The following is a 20,469-nucleotide window of genomic DNA, read 5'->3' as shown; positions in this document are numbered from 1 at the left end:
CTCGGGCGGGTAATTAGGAGCCTATCCCCAGGCCTGCTGGGAGAGCCAGATCTTGAGGGCTGCGCGGAAGGTCTGGATAGTGGTGAGGGTGCGGATCTCCATGGGGAGCTCGTTCCATAGGGTCGGGGCAGCAACAGAAAAGGCTCTCCTCCGTGTGGTTGCCAGTCGGCATTGACTGGCAGATGGAATTCGGAGGAGGCCCAGTCTGTGCGATCTAATTGGTCGATTTAGGGAGGTAATCGGCAGAAGGCGGTCTCTCAAGTACCCAGATCCACTACCATGGAGTGCTTTAAAGATGGTCATCAGTATCCTGAAGCGCACCCGGAGACCAACAGGTAGCCAGTGCAGCTCGCGGAGGACAGGTGTAACGTGGGCGAACCGCGGTGCGCCCACTATCACTCGCGCGGCTGCATTTTGGACTAGCTGTAGTCGCCGGATGCACTTCAGGGGCAACCCCATGTAGAGCCCATTGCAGCAGTATTAGAGATGAAAGAATGGATCTTACTGAGTAATACAAGATTATTGACACTGGAAAGTCATGATTTGGCATGCTTTTTTGTGATATGGTAAAAGTGAGGCATATGGCTATTTTCAAGGAATGGATTATTAACAATACGGGAAAGAGTGAAAGGGAAATACTATTTAGAAATACCAATGTGGCTTTCAACAATAAAAGCACTGACACATCCAAATATTAGTAGTATGGAAAATATCATTAGATACAAAGATATCTTAACAAAAGGGAGAATTAAAACAAAAACAAGAATTAGAAAAAAAAGGGATTAATATAGGATAGTTTTCACAATTGCAAATACAATCAAGATACGAAAAAGATAAAAGGGAATACGGTTTTAACTTAGGAATTTTGGTGTTGGATAAGATACTTGTGGGAACAGAAGAAAAAATAATTAAGAAACTATATAGCCATCTACTAAGAATTAGGTTAGAAGAAGTAGTAGTTAAAGATACAATGGTAACCTGGGCAAGGAATTTTGGTCATACGATTGAGTTAGAAAAGTGGCAACAACTATGGGAACTATAAATTAACCATGTCAACAGCTTACAAAGAAAACTTATACAAAATGTTTTATAGATGGCACAGGTCACCAGAAAAATTAGCAAAGATGTTTAAAGACAAATCAGCGAAATGTTGTAAGGGTCAACAAGTAATAGGTTCCTATTATCATATGTGGTAGACATGTGCAGAAGCAAGGAAATACTGGACTAAGATAAGAGTATGCTGAAAGAAAATGTTACAACAAGAAATAGAATTTAGACCAGAGATATTTTTACTAGGTATTGTCTCAGAGAAATTAAAGAAAGAGGATACCTATTTGATTATGCATGTAACTACAGCAGCAAGAATTGTATTTATCAAAAATTGGAAATTAAATAAGCTACCAACAAATGAATAGTAAAAAAGATATTAGATTGTGCAGAGATGAATATGTTGACAATGAAAATAAAGGATAAAGAGGAATCGGAGTACTTCAAGATATGGGGAAGATTTTATGATTGGCTAGAGAAAGGAAACTAGGAAACAAAATAGGAAGAAGATATAGAACCCAGGTGATACACTGTTAAATGCCTTCTTCCTATGACTGAGAGAAAGTGTCTAAAGAAAGGTTGTCCAGCTGGCTTTGTGCATAAGGCAGAACTGGAACTAACAGTTTTCTAGCCTGAAGCCTTATCAACTACACCAAACTGTCTCTCATGATCTATATATACCATTCTACTTTCTTTCATATTTCTTCAAAATATCTATTCTTCTCTCAATTGGACAGCTCTGAAATTTATCTTTTTTAAAATACAGAATGCTATCTTTGGTAATACTGTAAATTGAAAATAACATTTTATCTTTTCTTCTTTTTAAATACTGTTTGATTTTTTTTTAATCTTCTGGTCTATTTTCCAAGGATAGGAGGACTCTGATCATATACAACTTGCCACATTATGGGAGCCTGTGGTATTTTGCTTTTTGCATTTAGGATATAAAAAGCAGGTGAAACCCTGGAAGACTAGCACTGGTAGAGAGAATTATTAAGTCATTATCCCAAAGGAGGTAGCTGAATGAGGGTATGAAGGGCTAGCAGGCATCTAGGAGAGAAAATTTGATTATTATTTTTTTTAGTTTTCTATCCTATTGATTTTCAGTCATTTGTTTAAAATGCTTATGATACCTAAAACAGCTGTTGTGAACATCCTCAAATGAGAGAATGGGAGGGAAGAAGGAAGAGAGAGAGAGAAAATAATCTCAATAACCTTTAGTACCAATAATCATGATTACATTTGTAACTGCTTGATAATCTGAGAAGTGGTACATTGCTTTGTAATGGTTTCATTTATATCAGAAAATGTTGATGTGTCAGTCAAAGGCCAATTCCAGCAAAAACACCCATTAACAGCCACAGTATTTTCTCAATTCTATTCAGTTGTTCTGACTTTACCCTGAACTAAGGGATTACAGGGTCATAAAAAAGGGAGGAAATGAAACCACTTAGACAGATTTTCAGAAAATTTTAAGCCATTACTAACATATTGATGGCACTAAAATGTATTTGTTGTTAGTCCTCAACTTACAACCTTAATTGAACCTGGAATTACAGTCAGATGATGGGTTCACCAAGTGACCCTTTTGATTTTATGATATGTTTGCAGCAGTCATTAAGCAAATACTGTGGCCATTAATAGGTGTTTTTGCTGGAACTGGAAATAAATGCCAGAAACTGGCAAAAGGTGCCGAAAATTGCAATCATTTGACAATGGAATCCTGAAAATGGCTGTGGATGTGAGCTGGTTGCCAAACACCCAACATACTCTGTGTTTCCCTGAAAATAAGACCTCCCCAGATAATAAGCCCAATCGGGCTTTTGAGCGCATGCACTAAACTAAGCCCTCCCCCGAAAATAAGCCCTCCCTGAAAATATTGCAACACAGCATCAGCCATGAGGTGACCACACTTGTCACCTCCTGCACCTCAAAAATAATAAGACCTTCCTGAAAATAAGGCCAAGTACTTATATAACCTGTCTTATTTTCAGGAAAACATGGTACAATCATCTGACCACAAGGAGGGTCATTGGAAGGACCTCTGGGAGTGTCCATTACAACTTTGTGACTGGTAATTAAATGAGGACTTCCTGTATCTTTGTCTAGGTCATTAGATAATGGTAGATATCAATGAATGTTTTCCTTATAGGAAATAATTGGCTAGATGGAAGGAAAACAAATTGAAATTGAATCAAAATAAGATGGAAATACTCCTAAAAGTGTTAAGGTAGTGTTTAGGATAAGGGTAGATGTACTACATGAGATCACAGCTAATACAGAGCAACATCCATACCTAGATCACCCTGAAAATGGCCTGGATAAAGGGACTGTAGTGAAGAAGCAACAGAGCCAGCAAGCTGGCTATGGATAATATATGGTTACACAAATTTATGAACTGAAATAGCCATAGCAACAAGTCAGCCAACGGGAACTGTTTGGTGACTGAGACACAGGATTTGTTGTATGAACCATGTGAGCCGGCTTGGAGCCTAGGCTTGGCTTAGTTTAACTGTTCTGTGCTGTGAGAGTTCGGTCTTTGCTTGAGAGTACTTGCTACTTCTTCTACCACATTGCAAGAGCTGCATGGGTATTGTATATATGCATCATGTTTTATATTGTTGTGTATAAGAAGTTTCTTCTATATAATGAATCCTGCTAAATTATTTGCTTGTGTGCTGCCTGGATCGCTACATACGCTGACAAAATCCAAATGAGATACAAGTGGACTGATCCAATAAGAAATTATTGTGGCAATATCACAGGACCAAGAGACAGGGCAGCGAAGTATAAAACAGGAACTCTGGATATAACTAGCTTGGAAAATAAAAAAGAAGAAATATTGGGGAAAAATGGAAAGAAGAGGGATCAAGATAATAGAACTAATCAATGTAAGACACAAAGGGCATGGTAGTAAAACAGTTCATAAAAGATACATTTATCTACTCAGGAGGGCACAGCAAAGAATGGAGTGGACTTCTTAGTGTACGCCTCATGTAATGATAATTACACAAATTTTTAAAAGGTTGATTTCTTTGGTAAACTATTTGAGGAAATAAAGAAAACAGAAGCTACTGTATCTAATGGGTGTTTTCAATGGTAGAGTGGGTACTACCACTCTACCATTATACTTGAAGAAGTATAAGCAGTTCATTGGCTCACATGCTGCTAAGAACAGTAAGAACAGTGAAAGGAACAAAAATGGGCAAAAGATACTGGATTTATGCAGCCAACATCATCTTTTTTTCACTAATACACTAATATTGAGAGTTACAATGTTATATACAGCATGATAAGAATGACATTGCAATTAAAAGTCAGATTGATTATATATTAATAAGAGTATAAAAAAGATACAGAAAGCTTGATGTAAAAGCAATTTCCAACTTGTGATCTGTAACACTGATCATAAGATTGTAGAGCTAACAGCAAGAAAGTATACATTTAATATTAACAGAAAAAGACTAAATAAAAACTAGGAAATAATTAAACAAGAAGCAGTAGAACAACTACAATAAAATGTGGAGGCAGCATTTAATCAACTGCCACCAGAGGTGGAAAACGTGGAGGATAAATGGAAAGAATACAGAGCAACCATGCTTAACATTGCAGAAAATCTATGCAGAAAAATGAAAAGTGGAAGAAGACGGAATGTGAGCAAACACATGATGTGAAGAGGATAAAGAAGCAGTAAAGTTGAAAAAAAGAGTTATATAAATATTGGATAAAATAAGGGAAAGATTATGTAAACTATAGATTACAATCCACAGATACCAACCGGATAATGAAGAAAGCAAAACAGAATCCTGGGAATGCTTCAGAAAATCAGTAGGAGACAATGAGAGAAAGCCTGCAGAACATTTTACTAAGAAGCAGTAGAACAACTACAATAAAATGTGGAGGCAGCATTTAATCAACTGCCACCAGAGGTGGAAAACGTGGAGGATAAATGGAAAGAATACAGAACAACCATGCTTAACATTGCAGAAAATCTATGCAGAAAAATGAAAAGTGGAAGAAGACGGAATGTGAGCAAACACATGATGTGAAGAGGATAAAGAAGCAGTAAAGTTGAAAAAAAGAGTTATATAAATATTGGATAAAATAAGGGAAAGATTATGTAAACTATAGATTACAATCCACAGATACCAACCGGATAATGAAGAAAGCAAAACAGAATCCTGGGAATGCTTCAGAAAATCAGTAGGAGACAATGAGAGAAAGCCTGCAGAACATTTTACTAAGAAATCCAAAGTAGAAAAGAGAGAATTATAACCACACAGAAACAGTTAATGATAAGAATAGAAGTCCATTAATACAATCATCAGAAGTAATAGAAAGGTGGCGAGAACATTTCAAAGAATTCCTCAACCCGCTAGGAGAGTATGATGAAGAAACCACATAAGTCTGCCACTACAATAGCACTAGACAAGAAATATTGATTGAAGAAATAGCAAGAATTCTGAAAGGATTACCTAAATATAAACCACTGGGAATAGATAGGCTAGCAACAAAAATAATCCAAGCAGTGGGGAAGTAACATCAGATGACTAAATAGAATCTTTGATGTAGCATGGACACAACTAGCTGTCTTTCCCTCGACACCCAATGTGGTAAAAGAGGAAGTAAGAAGAAGCCCAAATCTAGATAAAAGTGACCACAGAACAGTGATATATATATACTGTAATGGGGGTTAAGAATAGTAACTTGAGGCTTGGTTTCTATTATGAGCACAATGGAGGCATATCCAGGTACAATACAAAAATTTCAACTGATACAAAATGTTGCAGCCATTTGGTTTCATAGTATCATTTGAAGTTTGTATTATAGAATTCAAATTGCTCTGCCATATCAATGCATGTAGTCTTATTACTGTTGCCAATTATTTAAATGTTTTACTGAAGATGAATGAATGACTACCTAAGCATCATTTAAAAAAATAATTCTATCTCTGGCATACTAATAGAGATTTCAACTGGCAGGGGGAAAAGAAGCTGAGAATTCTTATCTAGAATAGTCGAAGCTAATGTTACTATTCCATTAATTATTATTGATATGATGGAGGCAAAGGTCTATTTTTAAAAATGCTGGGTAAAGAATATGTAGAAAAATTAAACGGGCACAGTGTTATAGTGTAGTAACATCACACTGTAAATTTATATTCCAAGCTCACTTTTTAGTATTCCACAACTCATGGCATAAAATGATTCATTAGCAGCAGCATTTCATTCAACCGGAGAAAAAAAGCATATGATTGCTTGACTTATTCTTGATTACTACCTACTTATTTTTAGAACATCACATTCACTATCAAATAAGAGATCATTTTTAATACTTTCTTTTCCACACTATTACAATATTATTTATTATTGAACTCATTAAACTGTGATTTAATAAAAATGTGGTGTACTTAATTTTTAACTAACATACCTCTTATACCACCTTCTACTTCTAATTTTAGAAATGTGATTAAAATTTAAAAAAGAGTTCAGCTATTTCTAGGATCCCATTAAGGTTCCACACATTCTTCAGAAAAACATATATATATTGGCTCTAAAAGCAGGCAAATATTTTGTTACTAGACATCAAGCATAGTAAAAGTCATCAATAATCTTATCATTTGCTGTGCCTTAGCAAACCAGTTGCTAAAATCTGTAGCATGCCTGATCAATTGTACATCAAAATAAGATAGCTATGTTAGGCTGACCATTCTGAATGAAGTTAGGAAAAAGGGCCTATTTATATTTCCTGCAGACACTGCATTTGCATAAAGGAAGATGCTATTTATATTGTAAATGCAATTTGTTCTGTGGACTGACTTCATTATAGCGGTGATAGATGCACCATTGGAAGACCTGAAATACCAAATTAGGGACAGATTGTAAGAGAGAAAAATCTATATATTTGCTTGCTAAAAATTCATATTTATGGCACAAAATCACTTTTTTAAATTAACAACATATCTTTGTTCAGTCACTCACTGCAAGATTTTAGATTATTCCAACAACATCTGATTTTTTTCAACTAGATGTTTAAAACATAAACAAATTCTTAAAGCAGTTTACTTACAGTACTGATCACAATCTACTCTGGCAAATACAACTTGATTCTTATCTGGAAAATCTTCTTTAATTACATTAGAAGCTTCCTCAAATATAGGGTGTAGCATTTGACTAAAACGGCACCTGTTAAAAGGAAAGATACAAAATAAGAGGCATTTTCTAAAAATAAGATATTAGAAGATTTCACATTGTATTATCATACAGAATTACTGAAAGCAAATGTTCTGCTGTACATTACACAAGAAATTTCTTTACCTAGAGAAATTAATGAATCATGATAAATTGAATATCTTCCTAATCTTGAGGTAGGGGGCTATTTCTCTTGGCAATAAGAAAGAAGGAAAAAAAGTCTCTATGTTTTATAAAATCATTCCTGAATAATAAAGTATAATTATAATACAATATACCTTTGAAAACTGATAGGAAAAAATATGATTATATATTTAGTTTGAAAAGTAGTAAATTTATATTTCAAAGTTTTTGTTTATCTTAGATTTATAAATGCTTTTTAAAAAAAGAAAATAATCCAAAATTTGTTATTAATAAAAATATATGATTGTATAGAAATACTTACCAATCAGCATAAAAATTCACTAATGCAACATCTGCATTGTCTGGGAAAAAGAAAAATTAATTAATGTTTGTGACATCACAAAGCCAACACATAAAATATTAAATCAACAGCACACAAAAAGAATAATGAAATTATCATTTTCAGAAGAGCCACAAACAAATTTGGATAAACCAGAGTTCATAAAAAGTAATATTGTTTCTATTACAGATTACATAATTATTAGATTAACTGAATTTAAACTAGTTACTTAAACTACAGTTGTTTTGTTTTGTTTTTTTATGTAAGGTTGAGAGAGCAAAGGATGAAAGAGTGCAAAATAGCTTTGCCTATGAAAATTAGTTTTTTCTGTCCTTCATAGGGGCAGGTATTTGATATGGTAACTTGCCCTTGCCTTGTCTCCAGTTTCTGGTGAACTTACTTGATTCTGAACGTCATTAATTCTGTCTTTTGTGAAAGAGCAAAATCCACAATTCTTCTGTTTAATAAGTTGTTTTGTATTTTTGAACATTACATTTGAGCTTTGAAGAATTTAAATTTCTTTGTTATGGTGTTTTGGTCCAGATTTCTTTATTTTACCCTGATTGATCTGGGAAATAAAATGTTTGTAACTGCACAACACCCAATATGGCAACCATTTTGTGAGAACATCCACACCAATCTTCCAAATTTTCAAACACAGACTTTCACACTCCAAAGTTAAGATTTACAATAACCCCAAATTTCCTATGAACGTTTTAGGATCTTTGCTGCATTTTCATATGACCAGCAGCAGACATAGTAAGTGGGATTAACATTCACTTAGGCTTTTTTGAACCACATCACAGGGGATAACAATAAAACCAATTTATAATTTTCAGTGTCAGACAAAATTAGGGATTTGGGCGGTGCAAACACTTTGAAAGATATTTTTTTCCAAATTCATATGGTTGCTTTGAAAAATGCAGCTACTTTAATGCCACACAGGTAACCTGGAAAAACCACAGCAGTTTTAAAGGTTTGCAAAAAGCTGTTCCATATGGACACCTTGTAATACCTATTTTGAAGGTGCTACAGAGCATTATTTTTCTGAGCATCATTAGACACACACCATAGCCGCACCAAAATCAGTAAGATTCATTAACCAATTTAGTTTGATTAAAACATAACAATATAGCCAAGGTTTTTGCTTTGGAATTTGTATTATCAATAGAAGCTTCCCTTCTATTTGTAGCAATAAAAAAGTTCCAAAAAGAGTATTTTAAAACCTTACTCATGCAATCTGATTTTACATTATAAATGTATATACTTATAAATGTCATTGGCTTCTAAATATTTTTCCATCAATATTGTGCAAATATACTCAAGGTTTCATTTATGAATAAGAAATGTAGTCATTCTAAAATGCTTCTTCTAGAATATTTTAAAATCTGGCTGTTCAATCAAAGCCTAACTCAATGAATTCACAATCAACTTCAGGAACAGAACTCAAGCCTATATTTAATAAAGGTTTGGTTTTAGGCAGGTACAAGGTTTAGTTGGCGGGAAGACGGGACAAGCAGGAACATTAAATTATGGGCAGATAGAAACATGAGGGTGATACCACATGGGGATAGGCAATTTCTTATACTGGTTTATTTATTTAAAAAAATTACATGGCTGTCCATTTTTCATTAAACCCATGGAAGCTCTTAGGTTTCTCTTTCTACCCCACTAATCTCTCCTCCAATATCTAGTCACTGGACCGTTGGAGGTTTGGGCTTTCAATTACCTCTACTGAATGACTTCATCTGGTAATAAAACTCTTCTTATCTGTGACGTGCAAATGAGATAGCTGTTTATTATCAAGTCCTGGACTTGGGTTGGGAGCTTTCCTCTCTGAGAAATTTGGCCATCTTGATTTCAAGTGTGGCATTAGATCAGCCAAGCGAATAGGGTTGCGGCAGTGGAGTATCATTCAAGCTACTGTTGAGGGTTTTAGAGGTGCTGCCTTGCAGATTGATTGCGAGACTCTATATCTAAAGCTGGGCTTTAGGGATCAATTGGAATTGTTGTTACTGTATTAGCTTTGCTGTGGGTAGCAACTGCCAAATCTAGATTTTTGATTTAGTGGCCAAGTTGGCAATGAAATTTTATAAGCTTCAACCTTGGATACAAATGGACACGATACAGTAGCAAATATAGATCTAATCCAGAGTATCTAAGATTCAGCATATGATGGTCAAGTGTTAGATCTATCTTTTGTCTTAGGAAAGTGACAGTGATTATCACTTTCTGATTCCTTTAGTGCTGCTCATCACCACAAGGAAAAGGATTTATTATGCCAATCTGCTGAAAGCATCTGATGGATTGGGGCTTCCTAAAGGCTGGATGTATAATTTGATCAAGATCTTGGTTATTGCTGGAATAAAGGTATGGCTGTGTCTTTGAATCTGTTGCACCTATGATACCTCTTGTTATCACTATTCATGATTCAAATCTGCACATGGAAACTGAAATAGGATTTACTTGTGGATGACTTCTGATAGGGGTGGTAGATCCATCCTCACTCTCTTTAATCTCTCAGCAACTTTCAATTATCAATATCGTTATTCTTCTGGACTGACCCAGGTTGTTGAGAATGAGGGGTAGAATATTGTATACTACAATATTATATTGTAGTTCTTTTCCTTCCTTCAGGGTCAGGACCAGTTTGATAGGCGAGAGTTGATAAAAGTCTCCTTCTCTATGGTGGTTCCCCATTATGTACTCTTCCCATTCTTGTTTAACTATCTATATGAAGTTGCTCAGTAATATAATCCATCAGCATAGGGTTGGTTACCACCTGGAATCATTATATGAGATAAATGGCCATATAAGTTTGGCCATATAAGTAAAATAAAAAATAGCAAAACCAGCTTTGGGTTTCAAAACTTCCCAAATCCAAAGATTTTCCATTCATATTGTTAATGGGATTGCACAAATCTCATATGTAATTTGATGTAGAAATCACAGTAAGCAGAATTTTTGTACAGATTTATCTTGACATATTTTCTTGGACCATGACATAAAGTCACCCATGCTTTGCTCACCAGATGAATTACAGCAATATACTTAAGGCTGCCCATGAAATTCACTCAGAAGAGCTGGTCCAGATTGTGGCAGTGTAAGCAGTTATAAGAACACTTCAGTTTGTCCATGTTACACTGGTGCTTTGGTTCCCAGTAGGCTTTTGGCTGTAATTCAAAGTTTTGATTAAAGCCTTTAATTGCATGGGGTCACCTTACTTTTGGGACCACCTTTCTCCATTTTTTTCTGTCTGACCTGATCTGGCAAGTTGACCATGTTCTGGCTCCCATCTATTATGTATTAAGGAAGTGGGCCTACCTATCACAGTGCTTGCTTTTGAAACATCATATCGCAACAAATTTATTTGGCCTAATCTTACTATTTTTCAATCCCTGAAGATCTAACTCTGTCTTAGGCATGGATCCTACATAATGACTGACTCCAACACTGTGGTTTCTTTGACATGACTAAAATTATGTGATCTGAGTCTCATTTCCCTTAACTATGCTATGTGGTTGTTTTTATTGTTATTGCTATCTTTGGTTGTTGAGTGTCATCCTGTCTATGCCATCAAGAGTCACAACTGTGAGATAGGAAACTATATGAATCAAGGCAATTAATAAATAAATGTCCTGTATAAGCATTAAACAATACTTACTTAAAACATCATCTATATTTCCACTGTCAAGGCTTGTTATTTCACTTTGTGTTGGATGAAAAAAAGAGGATATCTGCAAGAATATAGACACCTTAAAATGTATCCATTAACCTCCTATACATACATAGTTTAGAATATTTTAGCATGGCCAAAATTGTTTCAGATATTACATGCATTAAGAGAGTTTAGCTTTGACCTTGTCCTCCTCCCGTACCCAATGGATTTCTCCAAGAAATACTCATCCCACAGAATGAAACACAAATTGTCAAAGATTCCAGTTCACTAAACAAATTGCTGATTTAATCTGTCACAATACAGATATTATTCCTGCTCGTACAATTCATAAAATGGGAGAAAATAGATCAAGACAAATTTATTTAACAGTTAATTACCAAGAATCTGCCATGATTGTTAATGAAGAGCCACTTCCACCTAATATTCTGTTGTCGGTGTATAACTATATTTTTCAGGTAAAATTAAAACTTACCTACTGGTAATCAGTTCTTAAGAGCACTTTCCATTTACTAGTAACTTATTTCACTGAAGGGACTCAGAACATGCCTATCCTGCTAGAACTAATAAGCTGGGTAGAATCAAAGTTAGGCAAAGTTATAAATAATCTGGCTCCATGCAATGTAAGGATAACAGCACCTGAATTGCACCTGGAAGCATATTGGGAGCCAGTGCAGCTCATGTAGCTCTGGTATTTTTCACTCTTGCCCAGCTGCAGCTTCCAAATGCTTTTCAAGGGCTATCCCAAGTATACAGAATTGCGATAATCCAATATGGAGGTGACCAAGGAATTCAGAAAGAAGATAGCCTTCAAAAAGTATGTAAAAGGAGCTGAAACTTTTTAAAGTGCAGAATGAGGATCTGAGAGAGACCCTTGAAGAAGAACCCCTAAATTGTCTCCACAGCCAGAGTTAAAGATAACAACTCTCTAGATGAAGAGAGCTCTACAACCCACAGCTACTTGGTCTTATAGGATTGATCTGAAGCCATTCTTCTCTATCCAGACTCTAGGTACTCAAAACACCAACATAGCATCATTTGAACAAGTTAAGATATACAACTAAGTGTCATACAACAGGCCAAGAAATAATCTCACCAAATTGTCATTTAAATGTTAAAGAACAAGGGAACAATTGATTCATGTAGTTGTCCATAAAATTGAGACATAATTAAACCTCTTGCCCACTACACCAAAGAAACTGGACTTAGAAAAAGGAGGAAAATCACTGAGAAAATGTGCCTCACACTCCCCAACCATCACCAGCTGGCCCAGGATATGTTTGATGATACTGAAAGTCAGTAAAATCAATCACCCAAAGCCAGCTATGTGACCTTGGGCCAGTCACTCGCAGCCAAACTCCCTTCATAGGTTTGTTGTTGTGGAGAAAATAGGAAGATTAAGGTGTGTTGGATTTGCCAATGTGGGTTATTTATAAAAAAATAATAAACAAATGAATAAATAAAATAAGGTCAAGATAGACACACTACCCCTGTCCCAGGCCAGCCAGAGATAATCCACATGGATGTTCAATGTCATCTTGTAATATAATCTGCATGAAATTTGACTGTACTAGTTCAAATAATCTATTTCTTTTACAGCTCTTTGAAGGTGTAGGCCTACTAGCTTCTCAACATTTTTTTTTCAAAGGGGAAGGTTAGAAATTGGGTGAAAGTTGTCCAGTACTTCCAGGGCCACTGCTGACCTCTTGAGGAGGGGACAGACTGTTAAAAAGGAGAAACATGTAATACTACTTGGGCCCAGCTACATGTGACCTCCTCAAAAGCCTTGACTACCAGGAGGAACCTGAATCTGATACAGAGGTGACAGAGATCTGTCCACTTATTTGGGAGTAACTGGATTGAATTTATGTTATTTTGAATTTAGGTTATGCTGCATTTTTTCTTTTATGCTGTTATTTTTTCCTACTGTTATTAAATCAAGTACCTTTCTCATCATAATATGGTGTTTCCAATTTCTTTGCAGAATTGGCTTTTTCAGAAAGTCCAGAAAGATACTACATATGGGATTTCCAGAAGAAGTACGGTTAACAGAAGAAAGCTCCATGAAAGCAGATCAAACAATAGCAGCAAAGACCAATGTGTAGAATAGTTCCTTGGAACCTCTCTAAATAAACACAGAATTGATTGCCCAGGTGTGCTCCAGATGGCTGCTACTCACAAGGAGACTCCAGAACAACAGTTTTCGACCAGCAGGGAGGTAACATGAGGCTGGCTCCAGAGGACTGTTAACACCGCTCTACAGGAGGGATCTTTCCCGCAGCCTCTGAAGGATGCGGTGGTAAGACCTCTCCTTAAGAAGCCTTCTCTGGACCCAGCTATCCTTAAAAACTACCGTCCAGTCTCCAACCTCCATTTTATAGGAAAGGTTGTTGAGAAGGTGGTGGCCTTTCAACTCCAACAGACCTTGGATGAAGCAGACTATCTAGATCCCTTTCAGTCGGGTTTCAGGCCTGGTTACTGCACCGAAACTGCTTTGGTTGCGCTGACTGATGATCTCTGGTGGGCCAGGGATAGAGGACATTCCTCTATCCTGGTGCTTCTTGACCTCTCAGCGGCCTTCGATACCATTGACCATGGTATCCTTCTGCAATGGCTGGGGGAGGTGGGAGTGGGAGGCACCGTTTTACGGTGGTTCTCCTCTTACCTCTCGGACAGGTCGCAGTCGGTGTTGGTTGGAGGACAGAGGTCGACCCCTAAGCTTCTTAAATATGGGGTGCCGCAGGGCTCGGTCCTGTCCCCCCTCCTATTTAATATCTACATGAAGCCACTGGGTGAGATCATTCGCCAGCACGGGATTAAATACCACCAATATACAGACGATACCCAGTTGTATCTGTCCACCCCGTGCCAACTCAGCAAAGCAGTGGAAGTGATGTGCCAGTGCCTGGAGGCTGTCAGGGTCTGGATGGGAGCGAACAAGCTTGCACTCAATCCAGACAAGACCGAGTGGCTGTTGATGTTGCTCCCCAAAGATAGTCCAGATATTTTTTACAAACATCACAACCATAATTTCCAGGCTCAATTATGGTTGTAAGTCAAGGACTATCTGTGGTTTGAATCAACTCTCTCACACAGACTCTCTTTGAGGACAACTGGAGGAATATGGGTCTTCATTTTACTGACCTCGGAAGGATGGAAGGCTGAGACAACAACAATGATTATAAACTGTATTATTATTATTATTATTATTATCATCATCATCATCATCATCATCATCATCATCATCATCATCATCAATAATAATACAGTAATATATGACTTGGTTCAATCACACTCTCTGCAACGGAAACTTATAAAGCCCAGTGTTACGAGTTGTACTTTTTGGGAATAAGTTGTAACTGAAATAGTTCAATAGATAAGGAGAACTATTTATGTGTAGGCAGGCTCTCTATACTTTGTCTTCTGCCAGCAATTATAAGTGCAAGATGTCAAGCTTAGATAATGTCTGGCAACTATAAATCTCACCTGAATGCAATAAAAACAATACTTCAAAAGACAACATTTCCACGCAACCAAAGCCAAGATGAAAGGTATTCAAGTTAAATGTGACTTTGTGGCAGTCAGAAGTCAGAACAAAGTTTGTCAACTTTCTCAGCTTTATGGACTGGGGGAGATGGTTTTGCACAAGCAGCTCCATTTGCATGAGAAGTGGGCACACCCGCCCACTGCATGTACTTGCCTGCTGCTCACATGACAGATGCACGTGTGCACACTCATCACTTCTCCAGCCTGGTTCTGAAAGGCTCAAAGCCCGGTAGTGGGCCATGGCCTGGGGGTTGTGGGCCCCTGAGTTAGAAGCAGCATGTGTTCTAGAAATTAGATTTAAGGTTAGAAAGTGATTAACTAATAAAAGTTCGACCCCCCAAGCTCATGTTTTATAGTGCTCAGGCATTTTCCTGAGTCAGGTCTCTTTTTTTAGAGGTGCCTCCTTATATGCCTCTCTTCTATGCACATGATCATTCTGTGTCTTTAAGGTTTGAAGACTTTCTTTTCAGACTCTAGATCAGGCCTGTAGCCTATTGCCATTTTTAAAAAAGTAAACACATTTGCCACCACAGCTTCAAAAAACACAGTTCAAACACTTCCAATACCTCCAGTTCTGTTGCCAACATTCCACTAACCACAAAACTGATCAACACACTAAAAATTCCTTAGTAGCCATAATTATTTTTAATTTATCAATGTAGTCTTGTTACTGTTACTGTTTATTAAACTTGTATGCCGCCCTATTCCCAAGGGGACTCAGGGCGGCTAACAAACCAAAATAGGAAAGAGGGGGCAATACAAAGCAAACAAACAAGACAAACAAGATACAAAAAACAGATTAAAAAACTCATCAACAGCCGCAACAATTCGAGTGGGGCTGGGAACTCATCAGCCCCAGGCCAGCCGGACAGCCAGGTCTTGACGGCTTTGCGGAAAGCCTGAAGGGTGGTGAGGGTCCGAATCTCCATGGGGAGATCGTTCCAGAGGGCCGGAGCAGCCACAGAGAAGGCCCTCCCCCAGGGGGTCGACAGTCGACACTGGCTAGTTGATGGAATCCGGAGGAGGCCTAATCTGTGGGATCTAATTGGTTGTAGGGAGGTAATTGGCAGAAGGCGGTCTCTCAAGTACCCAGGTCCAATACCATGTAGGGCTTTAAAAGTAACGACTAGCACCTTGAAGCGCGTCCGGAGTCCAATAGGCAGCCAGTGCAGCTCGCAGAGGATAGGTGTAACGTGGGTGTACCGGTGTGCACCCACAATCGCTCACACGGCTGCATTCTGGACAAGCTGAAGTCTCTGAATGCTCTTCAAGGGCTGCCCCATATACAGCGCGTTACAGTAGTCCAGTCTTGAGGTCACAAGGGCGTGAATGACTGTTCTGAGTGCCTCCCAGTTCAGGTAGGGACGCAATTGGTGCACCAGGCGAACCTGGGCAAATGTCCCCCTGGTCACAGCTGACAAATGGTGTTCTAAAGTCAGCTGTGGATCCAGGAGGACTCCCAAATTGCGAACCCTGTCTGAGGGGTGTATAATTTCACCCCCCCAGCCTGAGAGTTGGAATACAAGGCCAATTATTGGGAGGGAAAAACACAAGCCACTCGGTCTTGTCGGGATTGAGTGCAAGCTTGTTCACACCCATCCAGACCCTAAAAGCCTCCAGGCACTGACACATCGCGTCAACCGCTTCACTGAGTTGGCACGGGGTGGACAGATACAGCTGTGTATCGTCCGCATATTGATGGTATTTTATCCCATGCCGCCAAATGATCTCACCCAGTGGCTTCATGTAGATGTTGAACAGGAGGGGGGACAGGACCGAACCCTGCGGCACCCCATACTTAAGGGGCCTAGGGGTCGATCTCTGCCCTCCAACCAACACCGACTGTGACCTGTGCGAGAGGTAGGAGGAGAACCACCGAAGAACGGTGCCTCCCACTCCCACAACCGCCGCAGAAGGATACCATGGTCGATGGTATCGAAAGCCGCTGAGAGGTCAAGGAGCACTAGGACGGAGGCATGACCCCCGTCCCTGGCTCTCCAGAGATCATCGATCAGCGCGACCAAAGCGGTTTCCGTGCTGTAGCCAGGCCTGAATCCAGACTGAAAGGAATCTAGATAATCGTTTTCATCCAAGGACCACCAGAGCTGAGAGGCCACCACTTTCTCAACAACCTTCCCAACGAAGGGGAGGTTGGAGACTGGACGGTAGTTACTTAGAATGGTGCATCCAAAGACGGCTTCTTCAGGAGGGGTCTCACCACCGCCGCCTTTAGGAGGGGTAGGAAGGTCCCCGCCCGAAGAGAGGCGGTTACTATTGTCTGGATCCAGCCCCGTGTCACCTCCCTGCTGTTTGCAACCAGCCAGGAGGGGCACGGATCCAGCACGCACGTGGAGGCACTCACTGCTCCCATGGCCCTGTCCACTTCCTCAGATGTGACAAGTTGAAAATCAATCCATAAATTCCGCTCAAGACCTTCCCCCGGTACCTCGGCTGGCTCTGAGCAATTGGAGTCCAGGTCTGTCCGAAGCCGAGCAACTTTGTCCGCGAGAAATTGGACACATTCCTCAGCTCTACCTTGTAAAGGGTTGCCCGCATCCCTCCCTTTCAAGAGGGAGCGGGTTATTCTGAACAAGGCGGCTGGGCACGACTCAGTGGAAGCAATCAGAGCGGCAAAATATGCGGTTTTTGTTGTCCGAATTGCCAGGAGGTAGGCTCTGATGCAGGTTTTCAACAGTGCTCGGTCTGACTCGGACTTACTGGCCCTCCAGTGGCACTCAAGGTGTCTCTTTTGGCATTTCATCTCCTGGAGTTCCTCAGTGAACCAAGGAGCCCTCCTGGATCCGCTACCTCGGACAGGCCGTAAAGGCGCAATCCGGTTAAGAGCCTCCAACGCCGCTGAGTTCCAAGCAGCGACCAAGGCCTCCACTGGACTGTGGACAAGAGTATCAGGTATAACACCAAGCGCCGTCTGAAAGCCCGGAGGGTTCATAAGGCGCCTGGGGTGGAACCACCAAATCGGTTCCTCCTCCCTACAGTGGGGGATTGGTCTCCGAAAGTCAAGCCTCAGTAGGAAGTGGTCCGACCATGACAGGGGCAAGATCTCCATACCCCTCAAACCAAGATCACAACTCCACTGCTCCGAGAGAAATACGAGGTCGAGCGTGTGACCCGCCGAGTGAGTCGGGCCCCGAATTACTTGGGTCAAGCCCATGGCTGTCATGGAAGCCATGAACTCCTGCGCTCCATCAGAGTGCTCGCAGAGCGAAGGCAAATTGAAATCCCCCAGCACCATAAGCCTGGGGAACTCAACTGCCAGCTTAGCTACTGACTCGAGGAGCGAGGGGAGGGCTGTTGCAACGCTGTTGGGAGGCAGGTACGTTAACAACAAACCCACTTGACCTTCAAGGTCCAACTTCACCAGTAAGGACTCACACCCAACAAGCTCCAGAGCAGGGATCCTACAAGGAACTAGAGACCCTCGGATAACAATGGCCACTCCCCCACCCCTTCTCTGGGGTCGTGGCTGATGAAGCACCTGAAAACCCTCTGGGCACATCTCAGTGAGGGGGACTCCTCCCTCTGGGCCCAGCCAGGTTTCAGTAATACATGCCAGGTCTGCCCTCTCGTCTAAAATTAGGTCCCGGACGAGGGGAGCCTTGTGAACCACAGACCTGGCATTTAGCGACAGCAGCCTAAGACCAGGGCCCTGTCTAGAAGTCATGCAGGTCTGCTTTAGATCCATATCCTATGTTTCAAGTGATCGTTCTACACTTACAAGCTCCCCCTCTAACAGGCTTGACTCTTTATAAGCTTCATCTGCAGACATTTGAGCCCTCTGATTTCAGAGTCACAAGGTCAAGAACATCATCTATTAAGCTCCGATTCTGCACTTTAAAGTCTGGTACAGGTCAGCAAAACACTTGATGAAACCTGTAATGCAGCATTTTAACTTATGTGGTATCTTCTTTGTATATTTCTTTCTTTATGTTGTGCATTGAAAAGTGAAATCAACCTCTTCTCAGAGATCTTTGTCTATCTAAAAAGACAAAGCAATCATCAACAGAGAACAGAAATTCCTAGGCCATTCAGATTTAAGACTATATAACATTACTGTTAGGTAGATTATAACTTATCTATTGGTGAATCAGAATAAAAGTTCAATATGGTCGAAAGTAGATAATGCGTTTGCTAATCAACAATTGAAATAAAATAAATGACTGATGAATTACTGAGTCGGGGAAATTATTATCATGACTCTTGGAACCCGTTGAAAAACAGGCATTAAATCACTATTTCCATATTAACTACTGACACTGAACACCAGTTTTAGAAAACAAGATCAAATTATAAAATGCCTGAAGAGCAAATAAATCCTGATAAACTTCCTGCTTGTTAAAATATATTCCAACTAGTGGGTTGTATCAAAAATAGGCCCATCGGTCTAATAGATAACATGGTTAAAGTTTCTTGTAAGTAGAGTTGAGAAATGAGTAGAAGAAAAGTGCATTTTTGCAGAAGAACATTATAATTTAGACAAAGTCAATCAAATATTGACAATTGCATTGTCTTGAATCATCTAATTATTAAAATGTCCACAAGGAAACACAGCTATTTACTGCCTTGATACAGGTAGTCCTTGATTTATTACCACAATTGAGTCCAAAATTTATTCTAAGTGAAATATTGGTTAAGTGACTTTTGCCTCATTTTATGACTTTTCTTGTCACAGTTAATCATTTCATTTGTTAAGTTAACAAATGGCTGTTAAGTGAATCTGGCTTTCACATTGAAGAATTGCAAAAGCTGATCATATAACCCCAGGACACTGCAACTGTCTTAAAAATGAATCAGTTGCCAAGCATGCAAATTTTGATCATGTGACCAAGGGAATACTATGACCAAGGGTCATAAGTGTGGAAAACTTCATTGTTGTTGTAACTTCGAACAGTCACTAAATTACCATTCTAAGCTGAGGATTACCTGTATACTTCAATGTAGCATTTGATATAATTAACAAGGAAATAATATGAAGAAAATTGACTGTTCATAATAGGGAATCTAGACTACTTACATTAAACAAAGTCCTTTAATGCAAACACTTGTTTGATAGTATAGTTTGGAATCAATGCAGCCATGAAAAGCAGGAATACTTACAAAGGAATAAAGTGGTGTATACTTGCACTGTTCTGCTATTTAACATATATTAATTACTTACCAGGACTGATGAAGGATTCTGAAGTACACGTCTAAAGTACTCCCCAGTCACTACAAATACTATGATTCTATTACAATATTTGCAAGTTGGGCAATGTAAGTAGTTAAGAAGACTTGGCTCTTACTGCAATAATAATCCTCTGATCATTATAAATCAAAGGTCATGGTTTTGGAAAATGACATCAGCCATACACAGCTATTGTATGGCAAGTTAGTAGAGCATTCCTTATTTAAGAAAAGTCTTCTTGGAGATTGGATCTTGGATCCCTCATCATTGAAGGAGCTCTCTCAAAGTGAGGGCTTTTATGAATTTAAATTTAATTTATATTAAAATTAATATCTGTTATCCAGGTTCTTTGGCTCCAATTATT

General features: G+C 39.0%; 1 protein-coding gene across 2 annotated transcripts in view; it reads right to left on the bottom strand.

The window, feature by feature from the left end:
* Positions 1–20,469, bottom strand: part of ERP44 (endoplasmic reticulum protein 44) — a 69,734-nt gene that overhangs the window by 38,357 nt on the left and 10,908 nt on the right. Inside the window, exons 2-4 of one of the 2 annotated variants that reach the window (XM_014052415.2) lie at positions 11,366–11,438; positions 7,684–7,723; positions 7,117–7,232 (exon numbers count right to left, since the gene is read on the bottom strand). In XM_014052415.2, the coding sequence (XP_013907890.1) occupies positions 7,117–7,232; positions 7,684–7,723; positions 11,366–11,438 (229 nt within the window). The remainder of the gene's footprint in view (positions 1–7,116; positions 7,233–7,683; positions 7,724–11,365; positions 11,439–20,469) is intronic. The other variant, XM_087713186.1, reaches the window with a different exon arrangement.

This window comes from Thamnophis sirtalis, unplaced genomic scaffold (genome assembly GCF_051295495.1).
Source record: "Thamnophis sirtalis isolate CommonGarterSnake01/CBP01778 unplaced genomic scaffold, rThaSir2_p1.2 scaffold_4, whole genome shotgun sequence".
Taxonomy (NCBI): domain Eukaryota; kingdom Metazoa; phylum Chordata; class Lepidosauria; order Squamata; family Natricidae; genus Thamnophis; species Thamnophis sirtalis.
Note: the sequence above shows the minus strand (reverse complement) of the source record. Positions and strands in the feature narration are given on the sequence as shown.